The sequence below is a fragment of the Temnothorax curvispinosus genome, unplaced genomic scaffold, assembly GCF_003070985.1.
Source record: "Temnothorax curvispinosus isolate PA1 unplaced genomic scaffold, ASM307098v1 QBEX01015038.1, whole genome shotgun sequence".
Lineage (NCBI taxonomy): Eukaryota > Metazoa > Arthropoda > Insecta > Hymenoptera > Formicidae > Temnothorax > Temnothorax curvispinosus.
The window spans coordinates 1-16,493 of record NW_020224818.1 but is presented as its reverse complement, the minus strand read 5'-3'; the positions used below and the strand labels follow the sequence as shown (position 1 = coordinate 16,493).

The 16,493-nt window shown below is 34.6% G+C and overlaps 2 protein-coding genes across 6 annotated transcripts; both read right to left on the bottom strand.

The window, feature by feature from the left end:
- Window positions 1–213: 213 nt before the first annotated feature.
- LOC112465270 lies at window positions 214–5,568 on the bottom strand. Of its 3 annotated transcripts, XM_025032747.1 has the most exons (6): window positions 4,225–5,568; window positions 2,656–3,250; window positions 1,471–1,620; window positions 1,006–1,317; window positions 636–857; window positions 214–493 (listed from the first exon to the last, which is right to left on the bottom strand). In XM_025032747.1, the coding sequence occupies exons 1-6, from the start codon at window positions 4,225–4,227 to the stop codon at window positions 432–434; spliced, it is 1,344 nt and encodes a 447-aa protein (XP_024888515.1). In that variant the 5' UTR covers window positions 4,228–5,568; the 3' UTR covers window positions 214–431. The 3 variants fall into 3 exon arrangements, with proteins under 3 accessions (XP_024888515.1, XP_024888514.1, XP_024888516.1); XM_025032746.1 differs by having other exon boundaries at window positions 214–857; XM_025032748.1 differs by having other exon boundaries at window positions 214–857; window positions 1,006–1,284.
- Window positions 5,569–8,186: 2,618 nt separating this feature from the next.
- LOC112465272 (peptidoglycan-recognition protein LC-like) lies at window positions 8,187–13,812 on the bottom strand. 3 transcript variants are annotated; one of them, XM_025032751.1, is made up of 6 exons: window positions 13,717–13,812; window positions 13,347–13,652; window positions 13,127–13,260; window positions 11,075–11,829; window positions 9,296–9,484; window positions 8,187–8,936 (listed from the first exon to the last, which is right to left on the bottom strand). In XM_025032751.1, exons 4-6 carry the CDS (start codon window positions 11,673–11,675, stop codon window positions 8,389–8,391), a joined length of 1,338 nt encoding a protein of 445 aa, XP_024888519.1. In that variant the 5' UTR covers window positions 11,676–11,829; window positions 13,127–13,260; window positions 13,347–13,652; window positions 13,717–13,812; the 3' UTR covers window positions 8,187–8,388. The 3 variants fall into 3 exon arrangements, with proteins under 3 accessions (XP_024888519.1, XP_024888517.1, XP_024888518.1); XM_025032749.1 differs by having other exon boundaries at window positions 11,075–11,678; XM_025032750.1 differs by lacking the exon at window positions 13,717–13,812 and having other exon boundaries at window positions 11,075–11,678; window positions 13,347–13,662.
- Window positions 13,813–16,493: the final 2,681 nt, after the last annotated feature.

Below are 16,493 nucleotides of genomic sequence, written 5' to 3'. Positions count from 1 at the left end.
CGTGATTATAAAAAAAAGAAGAAGAGATAATTCACAGTAACCGTAACCATTGCGCGTCATTGTGTGATAATTTTATGACTAATTGGATGGAAAAAAAAATTGAGATATATCGAGGTCACGTAATAGTTTATTAAATATATTCGATGTGTGTATATGTATGTATGTGCACTTAACTTAATAAATTATAAATTATAAATTTATATACACAGCGTAATTAAAAACTATATTTTAATAATTTCATTAAAGCTTTGGTTCTTTAGGAAACAATTGCAAATCATAACTTAAATAGAAATTGTAATACGGAATGACACAGGTATGTAAATTATCTCAATGGGGATATTGACATGTGTGATTACCATGCCACCTGTAAAAATATTGTTCGAAATTTTACTACTTACTACTTACAATTGTACTATCATTTTTTTATAATCTTAAGACCATGCCCAAGACACATCTGCTGCTGTGTCATTATTTGGCTTTGGTACTCTAACATCTATGTTCGGATAATTTAAATTATTAGCATTTGTATGTATGATTTTATCATCCAACACTTCAATAAATGTAGCATTTTCTGTCAAAAGTGGTTTGGAACGCAAGTTGAGTATCATTAATGTAAATATTTATCGTGAGCGGACCTGGAACACATCGCATAGGTTCTGGTTTCCATTCACCATTCGCATTACATCTCACGTTCGTTTTTTGTCCGGACAGTAGATTAGTTTCGGGTCGATAACTCTTTTCACATGACAATGTTGCTTTTGTTTTTGGTGGAACTGGAGATTTGCATGATATCCAATCATCGTTGTACAAACATTCAGATCTGATTGATGATGCGGCTAAAGCTTTGCAGAGTATTGCTATCAAACAAACATTGTCAATAATTAACATATAATTCTGATCGTTTTGAAGATGATAAATTTTTCTTTGACTGAAATATTCAATATTTAAGAATCCATATTTATTTATTTTAAAATAGTTAAAAATATATAATTACTAGTTTAATACCTGTGCAAACTGGTATATTAAGCCATTTTCCCTCGATACTGCTAACGTCGGTCAAACCTCTTATTTTATATCCCGAATCACAAAAGTAGACGAGATGAGATCCTAATCCCAGTTTTGTTCCTTCTGGAACGTCACAGTCCTGTCCATCTGAGCATTGCGATCGATGTAATTTCCAGCGACCGTTTTGCGGTTGCGGAGGTGCTTTGCAAGCAGTGTTTGTGCCAGAAGGTGTCCCAGAAGGACGTGTTGGTACGGGAGTCGGTAGCGATCGTGTAGTTCCTGTTGTTGGTCGCACCGACGGTAAAAATGACTCTAAAAAAGGCGCGCTTGTAAGTAGACGAATAAATGGAATAAATACAAATATTAGATTGCAAAATACAGATTTTTAAGTTTACAATCGTGATAACATAACGTTAGCTTCATGTCGCGCTTGCAAGACAAAAAATTTTTTAGATAGACAATTACCCTCGTTCGATGAGGTTGGAATTTCTAGGGGGACCGATGCGTCTGATTGATGAGTGAAATGTACAGTTATGGGCACTACAATAGCTAGAAGTATTAAAGTTATAACGCACGATAAAACCGCACGTTTCCACGTCCAGAACCACTGTGTCACTAGAATAATTATAAAATATATTAGAACGTTTGTTTCACGAGTTACTTATTAATAGCCTTTGATAAACATCATACACAATTATTATGACGGAATGCACGTGTGTACGAAAGGAATGTTATAATTACATTAGGTTTTTCACGTAAAGCATTATAATTCTTGGTTGGTATCAATTTTCCGTTATTCTAGTCACAATTGAATAAACAATTTGCGGCATGCAATATCTTGCCAATCTATGTCAGATAGCGTGACACATATATACTGTGAGATAAAAATAGCTCTTTTATATTTAACTTTAATTCTTGTGGCGCAACTAAAGTGTAACAATTTTCAATTTAAAATATCATCGATATTAAAACTATATATTCTGGAATAGTTGTGACAGGACCATAAGTCAAAGGAGTTAATGATATTTGTGACATATCGGCTGTTCTTCCGAAAACGTTCATGCTCTGATTTAGATCAAAGTTTGTAAATAATTTCCTTCTAAATAAAAAGGCACATACTAAAAGGTATTTTTTGCGACACAAATAAAGTTTTTGACATCGACTATTTATTAGTTTATCGGCATTAGATTGACGTCAAATCGATTAATCATTTGTGGCTGAACAAGTACGTAATACAAAGTGTTGAAATGTTTAAATGTAAAACGTAGAGAAAAGAATTTGATTCTATGATGTCTGAATTTACCAAGTAATTATTGCGTTCTACTAATGTATTTAAAATTTTTAGGACGAAGTATATTTTTCTTTATAAGAATATTAGAGTAATGTCTTGTTGCGATGATATCGATAAAAAGTATCTACATTAAATTCAATTTATAATATACTTAGCATATTTATATTATAATTCAATTTTGATGGTCGCGATTTTATAATGTTTATATGAAACTGTTGTTGAAACTTATGAGAGATCTGTTCCTTTTAGTTATCCGCTCGGCTATTTTATGCTTAAACATACGAAAAGAAACAAGTATTGAAAAACTATTAAAAGCAACGGGCCTAAACAATATATTGCGTTGCACGATTAACTATTACCTTTATTTAATTTAGTATTTTGTGGAAAGATGCATCCGTCGTTTGGAGTTCCGTTGTTTTTACGCGTCGGCAAATCTGAGGTATTGTCGGAGGCGCGGCTCGCATCCTGATTCGGAGTAAGATTTGTGTAAACAAACTGCTTTATAGTAACAGGACTATTGTAGCAGGTCTGGTTAACCAGACGCACATTCCTCGACTTCTGCACTCGGACATTGCCGAAAGTCGGCTGATCAGAGTTCGGTAGGACGACATCGCCATTCGTGGTGGCGAAGGCTGGTTGCCGCTGAACGATGGTCGGCGATACCGGCAGATTTGTGATCCAGCTGCCTTCTTTGACATCCGTCTCCTCTTCCTCGTCGTCGTCGTCATCTACGTCACTGCACTGTGTAGAGGAATCTCCATTGCCCAGAGCGACGAACGCGGTTTCCATCGCCGAGCGCTCAGTCTCGCCGGAAAACCTGATGTCGACCGCGTGACTCTCGGCGGACACAACAGTACAATTCACGTTGTCCTGCTCCTTCTGACCTTGATGGTGATTACCGTCGAGCGTTTGATGCTGCCCTTGCACCAATGTCACGTATAGGAATGCGCTACGCTGAAAATTCACCTAGCTTCTTTACATCAGATACGTCTTAAAATGCGATACACCGCATGCAGCAGAATACGCTCGAGAAACAGCTGTAGGGTTTTTAGATAAATTTATCGGATCGCTACGTTAATTCGAGATATAAGAACCGACTATGAATACCGGCCTAAATGTTCGGTTTCATTCTTTGTCTCTTTTTCCTCTCATTTCAGATACTTAACAAGGGAAAAGTCAGTTTGGAAACGTGATTCTTTTTTATTGTTAACAGTTTGCGAAAAACTACGGCTTTTCAATTATCTTAAAAACGGTTTTTCCAAAGATCGTCGTTTGATATATTTAAAGCATTCGTACAAACTTGCCAGATCTGCAATTTCGTTTAGATTTAAAATTTTATTTAGTTAAAAAGAATTACCATACGTTTTCGAGTTCTTCTTGTAAGATTTACAAAAGAACTGAGATATATACTGAATCATGGTTAAGATTGACTAATTGGTGAAACCAGTCATTTTAGTATCGCTGAATAAAATCGACGAAGAATGTAACAGTTCGTTTCTAATCGACGGCTGTCGGATGTGCCTGTTGAGTCTTTGTTTCATACAACAATAGAAAGTTTTAATCAAAAAAATTATGTTAACAAAACTTTAATGCGCGAATTAACAAAATTAGTAATCGAGGAACAATTTCTGCGATAACGGCAATGATAAGAAGTTTAAATAAAATATTAGATTAAAAATAAAATTTAATAAGCAAATATTATCTGGTATGGCAATCTTATTCAAATTTCCTTTATTAATTGAACAAGGCTCCAACGTTATGCGTGCTGCATACGGTATGGTATAACGCACTTGTGTATTTTACATCTTATATACGGATATTTATTAATTATTGTAAATTGATACAAATCATATACGTAAATTAAAGACATTGGATGTGCATTGCTGATTTAGTGGATAAATTCTTCATATAATATTTAAAAATCATACCATTTAAGTCATTAAGAATTCTTACAAAAGCGAACACACTAAATACCGTTAATGTACGCCACTGTGCTCTTTTTTGCATCGTATCATTTATCTTGCATCTTTTATCTTACGTTATTTTATAAATAAAAACCATCACGAACAATTCAGAAATGTTCCAGTACAATTATTGTTCTATGTATAACTCTGTATTAATAATATATTATTTAAACTCCGTTTTTACAGATTATGGAGATTCACGCCGGTCAAAATAGTATATGTTTCGAATAGAATGTATGTATATGATAAAAGAACGGCGAAGAGAAAACGATAAGTATCTCTAATAAGAAGCAGAATATCTACAACGAATTCATTTCTTTGTAAACAAATTATGGACATCAATTATACTAGCATGAACTGAACGTCGCAGTATCATATCTTCGCCGTTCAAAATATTTTACTGCGAAATAAATTGCGTTCCCAGGTAGCAAACACAAGTAATTTTGACGTCAAATTTTGGTCCTTTACTGACCATTTCTGACGTCACTAACTGACGGCATAATGACGTTAAAATGACGGTCTAATGTCACAGACAATTGACGTCATTTACGTCATTGTACGACATACCGGTTTCTAGAATTGTTTTTTTATGAAATTAATAGACGTCATAATGACGTTGTAGAATAACGTCAGTATAATGTCATTTTTAAAGACATAGTTGTTTTTTGGTCATTTGACGTCATTTGTACAAACATGACTAGTATTTAACGTCAAAATGACTTGTGTTTGCTACCTGGGTTCAATTTGACTGATAAATCATATCTCGCTTATCTACATCACAGTGACAAATTTTTAATTAGCGATGGCGTTACTTTTGATCAGTTAAAATTATTGACATCCGCCGATCGCAGCAGGTATAACAATTCATCATGCCTTAGCTTTGACAAATTAGAACATCAACTGTAAAAACGAAGTTTATCATGAAAATACATATTTTAGCATACATTGTGTTTAAATCGAAAACTTATAGGTAAAATAAAAGATAAGCTCAATCGAGAAACATCACTCGTGATCATTATTTCAAATCGGCGCAGCCGGTCGGCAATAATCTGCATTATCCGTTAAATTAAAGATTGACTGATTCATATACTTATTGCTAGAATTCCTTCCACTATTCATCGTTCGCGCTGGCGGCGATCACTTTGCCAACACTAAATTTACACTCAATCTATAATCACATGGAGCCATTATCGTTAAAAGCGCTTCGCGGAATGAAAAGCTTCATTTGATTTTGTCCTAACAATTTTCGACACGTCGTTGATACCACCAGCAGTTGGAGGATGCACCGTTTTGCAGGCACACAGGATGCAATCTGAACAAGAGCGGACTCCGATCAAACCATTATCGTTTATCTTCGTTGATTTTACGACACTCTGACGATGAGTCAGATAGATATATACTGGCTTCAATGATAAGGCAACGCGACTATCGAAAAATGACGCGCCTTAAATTGGCTGTGGAATCGTGGAAATTAAGCGTTCTCGTTTTCGCTCGCAAGAAACAAAACAAAAAATAGAAAAGTTAAGACCGGAAACTGGTATAGCGTGCACAATATTCTCTTTCGTACAACAGGGATTCCCGTATTTAATTTGAATGATAATGCCTCGGATTTCTGTGCTGATACGTGGATGGCAACGCGGTCATCAGTTTCACACCTAATCTACGTCACTAAAAAATCATTATTACAATGTTATTGCAACAATATTCTAGAACTTGTACTTAATGTTGTCAAATATGTAGTTCTTAATGTTGTATAGAACATCATTATAAACATACTTTAACCACAATTTCGAAATTTCAGTAATGTTGAAATGGGAGTGCCATAACGTTGCAAATATTGGGAAAAAATTTTGTTTTCTGGACGCCATTTTGTTAATTTTATTTCTATTTTTAATTTTTTAGGTATAATCAATAGAGGGAAGCCTTTTTTTATAAAAAAAATTATGAAAAAACTTAAATAACATTAATTTTTTTACGAAAATGTTAAAACATTATTATTTTATAATTTTATTTTGTAATTTTTATTTTATATTTTTTTCTAATCTAAATATTCCTATGCATACAACATATGTAAGATTAATCCTAATTTGATGTTGATTTTACTATAAAGACAGAAACAATAGTTTACAAAATTAAATTAGTTGAAATTGTTTTGGTTAATGTATTGATTAAATTGTTTAATAAAACAATTTAAGACTTCAGAAAATTTTTTAAAACTAATATTTTTTACATAATTATTGTTATATGTAAAATTGCTAGCAAAACATGGGATAGTTATCAGTATCAAATATTTGATAGAGAGTAGATGGAAGAAGTACAGGAATAGATAGGAAGAATTGAGGTATACAAGTAAAATATAATTTTGTATACATATAATTAAGTAATATAATTATATTAATATTTATAAAATTAAATATATGTGTTTGTATATTGTTTGTATATATTTGTATATATTTTTAAAGTTATTTAATATGAGTTATGAGTAAGTATTGCAAAGTTGCTAAATATTATGGATAATTTTTTACTGAGATTCAATATGTATGTATATATGTATGTATATATGAACAATATGTAAATACATATAAGTAAACATATGTTTAACTACGTCGCAATGATAGGAAGAGCCGACATCGAAGGATCAAAAAGCGACGTCGCTAACGCTTGGCCGCCACAAAGCCAGTTATCCCTGTGGTAACTTTTCTGACACCTCTTGCTGAAAACTCTTCAAGCCAAAAGGATCGATAGGCCGTGCTTTCGCAGTCTCTATGCGTACTGAACATCGAGATCAAGCCAGCTTTTGCCCTTTTGCTCTACGCGAGGTTTCTGTCCTCGCTGAGCTGGCCTTAGGATCGCCACCAGCCGCTCGACCGAGTGCGTGAACCAAATGTCCGAACCTGCGGTTCCTCTCGTACTGAGCAGGATTACTATCGCAATGACTAATCATCAGTAGGGTAAAACTAACCTGTCTCACGACGGTCTAATGTAATTTTTAACATTCTTTTTCTAATAATAGAAACAAAATGTAATTTTCAAAAATAGTTACTTTTTAGTAAACTTTAATTTGTATTTATATAAAATCTCTTGTGTATTGTTTTTCATGACAATATTACACGAATAATAGTGCAGTTTACACTTACAATTGCGCGAATAATACTTGAAGGATATATTTATTTTATGATGTACAAAAGAATATGGTTAGAATATTTAGATATTACACATATAATTATGTTTATTAAAAAAATTTGTATCAAAAAATTACATTGACGAAAAAAATTAATGTAATTTTTATACTTTTAAAATCATTGTGGACAATTTCGAAAGCACATAAATTGAGGAACATTTTAAGAATAAAACCAATTTGGTATCTATATTTTAACTGTTACTTTACTCTTGTACGTATGGGGTGCTCACGTTTGGGTCGGCCAAAGGGGATGAACACGGATGAAATCTCATTGTGCACATTTCGAGAACACATTAATCAAGAAACATTTTAAGACAAGAATTATTTTGCTTTCTGTATTTTAACTGATACTTTACTCTTATATCAGTAGTATGTAGATCTTTTTTTGCGTATACCTATATATCGGATATATACCGTATATATCTTTTAAACTATTACAGATAGACAGTGCACTGGTCTATTGAGCCAAAGGTCCCGGGTTCGATTTTCACCGGTAGAGCTAAAAAAATTATATTTGCTCGTTCTCCTCTCGGAAGGCAATGGCAAACCACCGAGAGTATGTCTTGCCAAGAGAACTTCTCTAAAAAATATAGCTGTTCAGAATCGGCGTTAAACTGCAGGTCCCATATACAATGTGTATAATCTATGTGCGCGCATGCGCAACACATGTATATGAAGAAAAGTTGCCACGCTCGAACATTAGTAATAGGATGAGGATGGATTGTCATATTAAATTATAACAAAATAGTAGTCTTCGGTATATTTTAACATTATACGTCAATGATTTTAAATACAAAAACACTGCGTTGAAACGAAAAATAACGTTGTACGTCGCAAAACTAATCCAGTTTTTTAACGTCATTTTTTATTTAACGTCACGCCTTTTAGTTCACAACTTTACCAGGTGTAACGCCGTGTTTACGGTCAACGCGGACTTGGCAATCGAGCTAGCTGCAGGAATCTTTTGGGTCAGGTGGGCAGGGTGACCAATTTTTCCAATTATTTCTAATTTCATTATATAAGGCATCTCCAGGACTCTCAGAGCTCACAACTTGTCGATTACCTAACAGTATATAATCAGACGCAATTTTTTTGGCTTTGACGCCGAACTCTATTAGCTTTTGCGCGGCATTTAATTGCGTTTTTGGCGGTACAACCGAAGTGAAATCACCAATGAACCCAATACCGATACTTATGCCGTTATAATCGCTTGAATGGGCACCCTTGTAATTCCAGCTTCTGCCAACATACGCGAGGCCGTCGCCTCCGACGAGGAAATTATAGGCGATATCCGAAAAATTATTTTTCATCTGATAATCCTGCATAATTCTCAATTGGTTTGCACACTTTGATTGCGTGGTACAGAAATTTGACGCAGTGTGACAAATAATTACATATGATACTGGCAGCTTTATTTTTCTTAAGGGTTGTGGCGGACGTGCATTCCATTCGTCCCTCTCGACAATGCGTAACGGATTCTCTGTCCCGTTACTACCTGCAAGTGATAAAAATAACGTACATATCGTACAAAAAGTTCAATTGTACCATGCGGACAAATTTATAGTTAAATGCTCTTTAATTTAACATCGAATTTAGCAATCTCAATCACACGCATATGCCAATTTTAACATTAAAATCTAGAATATTACTCTCATATATGAGAATGCAAAAAGTTTTAAAGTAATATATTATATGACTCGTGGAAAATAAAAAAAAACATGCTTTTAAGTAGACGAATGAATAATTGAATACAAATATATAATGTAGGAGACAGATTTTAAGTTTGAGGTTGCGGTAAGATAACATTTGTCGTGTCGCGCTTGCAAAACAAAAATTTTCCAGATAGGCAATTACCTTCGGTAGATGAGTCTGGAATTTCCCAAGAAACCGTTGTGGTTAGTGTGGGTGGTATGGGTGGTGTAGTCGGTGCGTCCGGATGATGAGTGAAATATACAATTATGAACACTATAATACCCAGAAGTATTAAAACTAGAACGCACGATAAAGCCGTATGCCATTTCCACGTCCAGAGCCGTTGCGTCACTAAAATAATTATAAAAAGCTATATTAGAACGATTGTTTTACAAGCTACTTAATATCGTTTGATGAAATTCATTCGCAATTACTATGACGGGTAGCACTATGTACGAAAAGAATATTATAATTACATAAAGCCTCTCGCACAAAGCATTATAATTCTTGTTTGATGTCATTTTTTTGCTAGTCTATTCACAATTGAGTAAACATATTACATTTTGCGGCATGCATTATTTCACCAATCTATGCTAGATAGCGTGACACATATATACTGTGAGATAAAAATAGCTCTTTTATATTTAGCTTTAATTCTTGTGGCGCAGCTAAAGTGTAACAATTTTTAGTCTAAAATATCGTCGATATTAACCCTCAGAGGCCACACCTCTTTTTTAAGTACACTCCGGCTACACTGGGTGGTCGACACCCAGACGAATTCAGTCTCATAATTCTCATTAATGTGCACGTAAAAATTCATGCAACATCTTAAGGGTGTTGTTCAAAAATATGTATGGTGCAGAACCCGAAATGTGCTCGATAAACAAAAATGTAATTTTTGGTCGCGATAAGAAATATATACCGAGGCCACACCTGGATGGTCACCAACCATAAATAATTAAAATGTTTATCAAACATAACTGACATGGCTTAAAGCCTTTCTACTGTACGGATTTTCGAGAGAAGAACTTAAACTAGGGATCCTAGATGGAGGGACACTGATTATAAAGCTTGTCTTAAAAGTATCAGGTTTTAATTTCTGTCTGGGTCATGCCACCTAGTGCGGCCTCGAAGGGTTAAAACTATATTCTGGAATAATTGTGACAGGACCATTAGTCAAAGTAGTTAATGATATTTGTGACATATCGGCTGTTTTTCCGAAAATGTTCATGCTCTGGTTTAGATCAAAGTTTGTAAATATAGATAAAAAGGCATATACTAAAGGGATTTTTTGCGACTCAAATAAAGTTTTTGACATTAACTATTTATTAATGTATCGATATTAGATTGACGTCTAATCGACTAAACATTTCTGGCTAAATATGTACGCAACACAAATTGTCGAAAATGCTTAAATGTAAAACGTAGAGAAGAGAAGTTGATTCTACTATGTTGTCTCTGAATATTTACTAAGTAATTATTGCGTTCTACTAATATATTTAAAATTTTTAGGACAAATATTGATTCTCTATAATAAGATACTCAATATATTTATAACACACGTTTTCAAATTATAAGCTTGAAAGTGTTGAAAGTATATTTTCTTTTATCAGGAAAAATATTAGAGTAATATCTTGTTGCGATGATATCGATAAAAAATATTTACATTAATTATATTCAATTTGTAATATATTGTACTTAGCATATTTACATTATAATTCAATTTTGTGGGTCACGATTTATAATTTCTTATATAAAATGGCATTTTATATAAAATTGTACGTTATTATCTTAAGATACAGATACTTATGAGGGATCTGTATTTCTTTTTAGTTATATATCCGGCGATTTTACGCTTAAACATATCTATACTTGCAAAGAGAAAGAAGTATAGTAAAACTAAAAGCAACGGGTCTGTTGCGTTGCACGATTAACTATTACCTTTATTTAACTTAGTATTTTGCGGAAAGGCGCATTCGTTTGGAGCTTCGTTGTCTTTACTCGTCGACAAATCCGAGGTATTGTCGAACGCGCTGCTGGCGTCATGTTTATCCTGATTCGGAGTAGGATTTGCGTAAACAAACTGCTTTAAAGTAACAGGACCATTGTAGCAGGTCTTGTTAACTAGACGCACATTCTTCGAGTTCTGCACTCGGACATCGCCGAAAGTCGGCTGATCAGCGTTCGGTATGACGACATCACCACTCGTGGTGGCGACCGCTGGTTGCTGCTGAACGATGGTCGACGATATCGGCAGATTCGTGATCCATCCGCCCGCGCCGCTTTCTTCGACATCCGTCTCTTCTTCTTCGTCGTCGTCGTCTACGTCACTGTACTGTATAGAGGAATCTCCAATGCTACCATTGCCCGAAGCGACGACCGCGGTTTCTCTCGCCGAACTCCCAGCCTCGCCGCGAAACCTGTCGACCGCGTGACTCTCGGCAGACGCAATAGTACCGTTCACGTGGTCCTGCTCCCTCTGACCCTGGTGATCACCGTCGAGCGCTTGCTGTTGCCGTTGCACCAATGGCACCATATCCATGCGCTACGCGAAGAATTCACCTTCTTTACATCGGATACGTTTTAAAATGCGATACGCCGCATGCAGTAGAATATATATGCACGTCGAGAAATAGCTGTAGAGTCATTAGATATCTATATTCGTCAGGTCGCTACGAGAGTCTCTCACCATTTTACTGTAACAGTTTAATTCTTTATCTCTTCTTTCTCTTATATCAGATAACAAGAAAAAGATTAGTTTGGAAACGTAATTATTTTTTGTTAATATAGGATTTTTTTAACAGTTTAACAGTTTGCGAAAAACTACGGCTTTTATCTTAAAAATGATTTTTTCAAAGATCGTTGTTTGATATATTTAAAACTCAAACAAACATTTGCAGTTTAAATTTAAAATTTTTTTTAGTTAAAAAGAATTACTACGTTTTTGAGTTTTCTTTATAAGATTTACTAAAGAACTGAGATATAAACTGAATCATGCTAAAAATTTACTAATTGTTGAAACCGGTCATTAGTACATATGTACGTTGAATAAAATCGACGAGGAATGTAACAGTTGGATCGTTTCTAATTGACGGCTATCAGATGTGCCTGTTAAGTCCTTATCTCATAGAGCAATAGAATGTTTTAATCAAGAAAATTTATGTTGACAAAACGTAAATGCGCGAATTAATAAAATTGGGGAGCAACATTGCCTTACATTGCAATAAACGGCAATGATAAGAAGCTTGAATAAATTAAAATAAATGATAAAAAGCTTAAATAGATTAAAAATAAAGTTCGAAAAGTCAAATATTATCAGGTATGGCAAATTTATTCAGACTTCCTCCGTTAATGAAATAACAAGATCTAACGTTATGCGTGCTGCGTACGGTGTAAATCGCATTTATGCATTTTACACATAGCGCATATTTATTAATTATTGTAAATTGATACAAATTATATCCGTATGCATTAAATATATCCGATGTGTATTGCTGTTTTAGTGAATGAATACTTCGTAATATCTAAAAATTGTATGTTTAGCTCATTAAGAATTCTTACAGAAGCGAACATACTAGATATCGTTAATGTACGCCACTGTACTCTTTTTGCGTTGAATCTTTTATCTTACATTATTTTATAAATAAAAACCATCGCGAACAATTCAGAAATGTTCCAGTACAATTATTGTTCTATGTATAACTCTGTATTAATAATATATTATTTAAACTCCGTTTTTACAGATTATGGAGATTCACGCTGGTTAAAATGGGTTATGTTTCGAATAGAATGTATGTGAAAAAAGAACGGTGAGGAGAAAACAATGAGTATTTCTCATAAGAAGCAAAACATCTACGACAAATTGATTTCTTTATAAACAAATTATGTATATCAATATACTAGTATATCACAATATCATATCTTTGCCGTTCAAAATACTTTATTCCGGAATAAATTGCGTTCAATCTGGCTGATCAATCGTATCCCGCTTACCTACATCACAGTGACAAATTTTTAATTAGTCGTGGCGTAACTCTTGATCAGTTAAAATTATTGACATCCGTCGATCGCAGCAGAAGGCATAACAGTTCGTTATGCCTTATTACCTTGACAAATTTCAACATCAACTGTAAAAACAAAGTTTTTTATTATAATTAAATCAAGAACTCGTAGGTAAAATAAAAGACAAACTCAATCGAGAAACATCACTTACGATTAGTATTCCACATCGGCGGAGCCGGTCGCCAACAATCCGCATTATCCGTTAAATTAAGGATTGACTGACTCATACTTATTAAAATTACCTCGCACAATTCATCGTTCGCGCTGATGGCGATCACTTTGCCGATACTAAATTCACCATCAATCTATGACATGGTGCTGACATCGTTAAAAACGCTTCGCGGAAAGAAAAACTTCACTCGATTTGGTCTTAATAGTTTTTGTCGTTTTCGACACGTGTCGTTGACACCACCTGCAGTTGGGGGATGCACCGTCCTGGGAGCACGAAGGATACAATCTGAACAAGAGAAGACTGATCAAACCACTATCGTTTATCTTCGTTGATTTTATGACATACTGACGGTCATTTAGATAGATACTGGCTTCAGCGATAAGGCCATGCGACTAACGAGTAATGGCGGCATTATCTTCATTAAATTCGACAAAGAACAGACTGCTGTAGCGTTATCTTGTTGAATGTGCTTAGAAATCTGTAGCTCCACTCATTATTGCCTCTTTCCCTCAACCATAACTGTTAACGACATAGTTGCAGCATGCATGTGTGTGCGATAACGTTGCTTTAGACGATTTTTAGTCTTTTCCATGAACCCGAACGGACTGGTATCTTCACTTCGATGGCCGAAGATTTCTATAACATTAGTTGCATACACGGGACATCCATATTATTCCTATTATATAATTTTTTGCAATTTAAGACAAGTGATTAGTGTTTCGCGCTAATTATATATCGTGATATTTGCTTCCAATTATAAAGAGACAGTGTATTTAAAAAAAATTAAGTGATCTCGTACACAGAAGGTTTTTCTATATAGAAACAAACTTATAATCACGCAGTTTTATATATATATATATATATATAATTTATATTTCTTAAAACCAAAATTAAAAAAACAATGTTTTAGAGACAATTTTTCATATATTTGAAAAAATCTAGTAGCATGAGAACCAATAATATATTAGATTCTTTTGGATATAATAAGATTATATAAATTTTAATGAATTTAACATGCCGAGATGTCAGTATTATACATGTTAATATAAAATAATATCGATTATTTAATAATAATATTACTAAATAAAAATAAAATATTATATTCAATAATATTGTAATATAGATGAGTAGATACTGATTCTACATGAATATTCGAAATAACTGTAGTAAATCGAATAAAATAAATAAAAAAACATATGATTAAAAATTTGTTGACAATGGTTTCGTAATATTAATAAAGATGTATGTTTGGGGAGAGGGAATATATTGATGCTGCCCATGGCTCCTGCAATTTTATGTGCTTCCACCTTTATACGCGTGCTACAGTTCGGCCATCTGATTAGTGTTTAGTCCCTCAATCATACAACGCAAATTCCCATCGGATAACTAAATAAAACCGGCTATTAAAATAATATATAACGCAACGGCTTCGCGATACGCAAAAATCAATATATGTCCTTGGGCAGCGGGAGGAACTAAAATAACGCAAGTACACACAAATAAAACTTAAACGGTTATAATTTAAATATCTAATCTAAACCCGTGTATACATATATATTATCTTATCTATTTATATAATGATTTCGCCATAGTGTATAGTTCTTATAATGTAACAACTCGCCGCTTTCACAACAAGATAATGGATCTTTAAGAATATTTGACAGTACTATAAGGACGTATGTTACTGACATCCCATGTACCAAAATAAGGTCGTTGAGTATTTTGACATCCGAGGAGGATCAGAGACGACTTCATATCTGTTGTTTCGTAGTACCTTAGAAACCTGGTACGAACCACGGAACTGCGGGATTAATTTCTTATCACTGCCCGGCGTGCTGTCAAAGTTACGAATTATCACTAGATCGCCTTCTACGTATCGTTTCGGTGCTTTATATGACGACGGTCATAATTTTCTTTTTGACGCTGTTGGGAAAGCTGCGTGTGCTGGGCTGCTTGATTACGCAAAGTATCGAGATCTCTGTTCGAGAAACTTATGGTTGTTACTAAGAAGTCCCTGCCGATCTGCGTATCTACCCTGCTGCTCGATGCCAAAGACTAATTGGCTGGGACTTTTCCCGGTAGATCGATTGATCGTATTATTGATAGCGTAATCTACAATATTTCGGGCAATATTTTATACCATTGCCAACCTTCTTCATTATTTGACAATTTAGCTATGCAAAGAGCTATAACTTTATTGACGCGTTCGGCTTGACCGTTAGCTTGTGGCAATCCACAGCTATTTTAACATGTTGGATGTCTTGTTCCTTCAGGAAATCTTCAAAGTCTCATGATGTAAAAGCACTACCGCGGTCGGAGATGATTATTTTGGGCTTACTGTAACTTTGAAAGAATTGTTGCAAACAACAAATGGTTTCTTTGATGTTAGTGGTCTTTGTAGAAAATAATCTGACGAACTTAGAGAAAGCATCTATAATTACTAGAATGTGCTTTTTCAACGATACTCGATTGTCCACCGGTCCAAAATGATCAACGTGGATCGTGTCGAACGGAAGATTTCCTTTTGGAATTGGATACAGATACCCCTCGCGCTTATCGCTTACAAGCGAAAACGATATACATTTTAAACAGTGTCGCACGTGCTCCCCGCATTTCTTGCGTATCCGAGGGAACCAATACGTACGCCGAATGATTTCGATCATTTTGCCTGACCCGACGTGACCCATTTCGTTGTGATAACGGAGCAAGACGTGTCTTTCCATTTGTTCGGGTACAAGAAACAAGAGGTTCGTACCGTGTTTCTTATAAACTAAGCCGTTACGCAATTCGTATTGCGGATCTTCTTCCGCCTCGAGTTTCTGTGCGATAGCCCTGATTCCAGGGTCCTGACCCTGTAAAACGGTGAGGTTCCACTCAAATGGATTGTCATCAATTAATAAGATTCCGAAAAATCTGCTCAATGCGTCGACATGAGTCATCCTGGAGCCAGATCTATGCACTACCCTGAAATCAAAGTTTTGTAGTTCGAGACTCCACCTCGCTATACGGGCATTGATATCGCGCTTCTCTAAAGTTTATTTTACATAGAAGTCGTAATCGTGAGTTGTAAGAAATTGACCAATCACATTCGAAGTTGAGGAGAATATTCAATCTGTGATTGGTCAA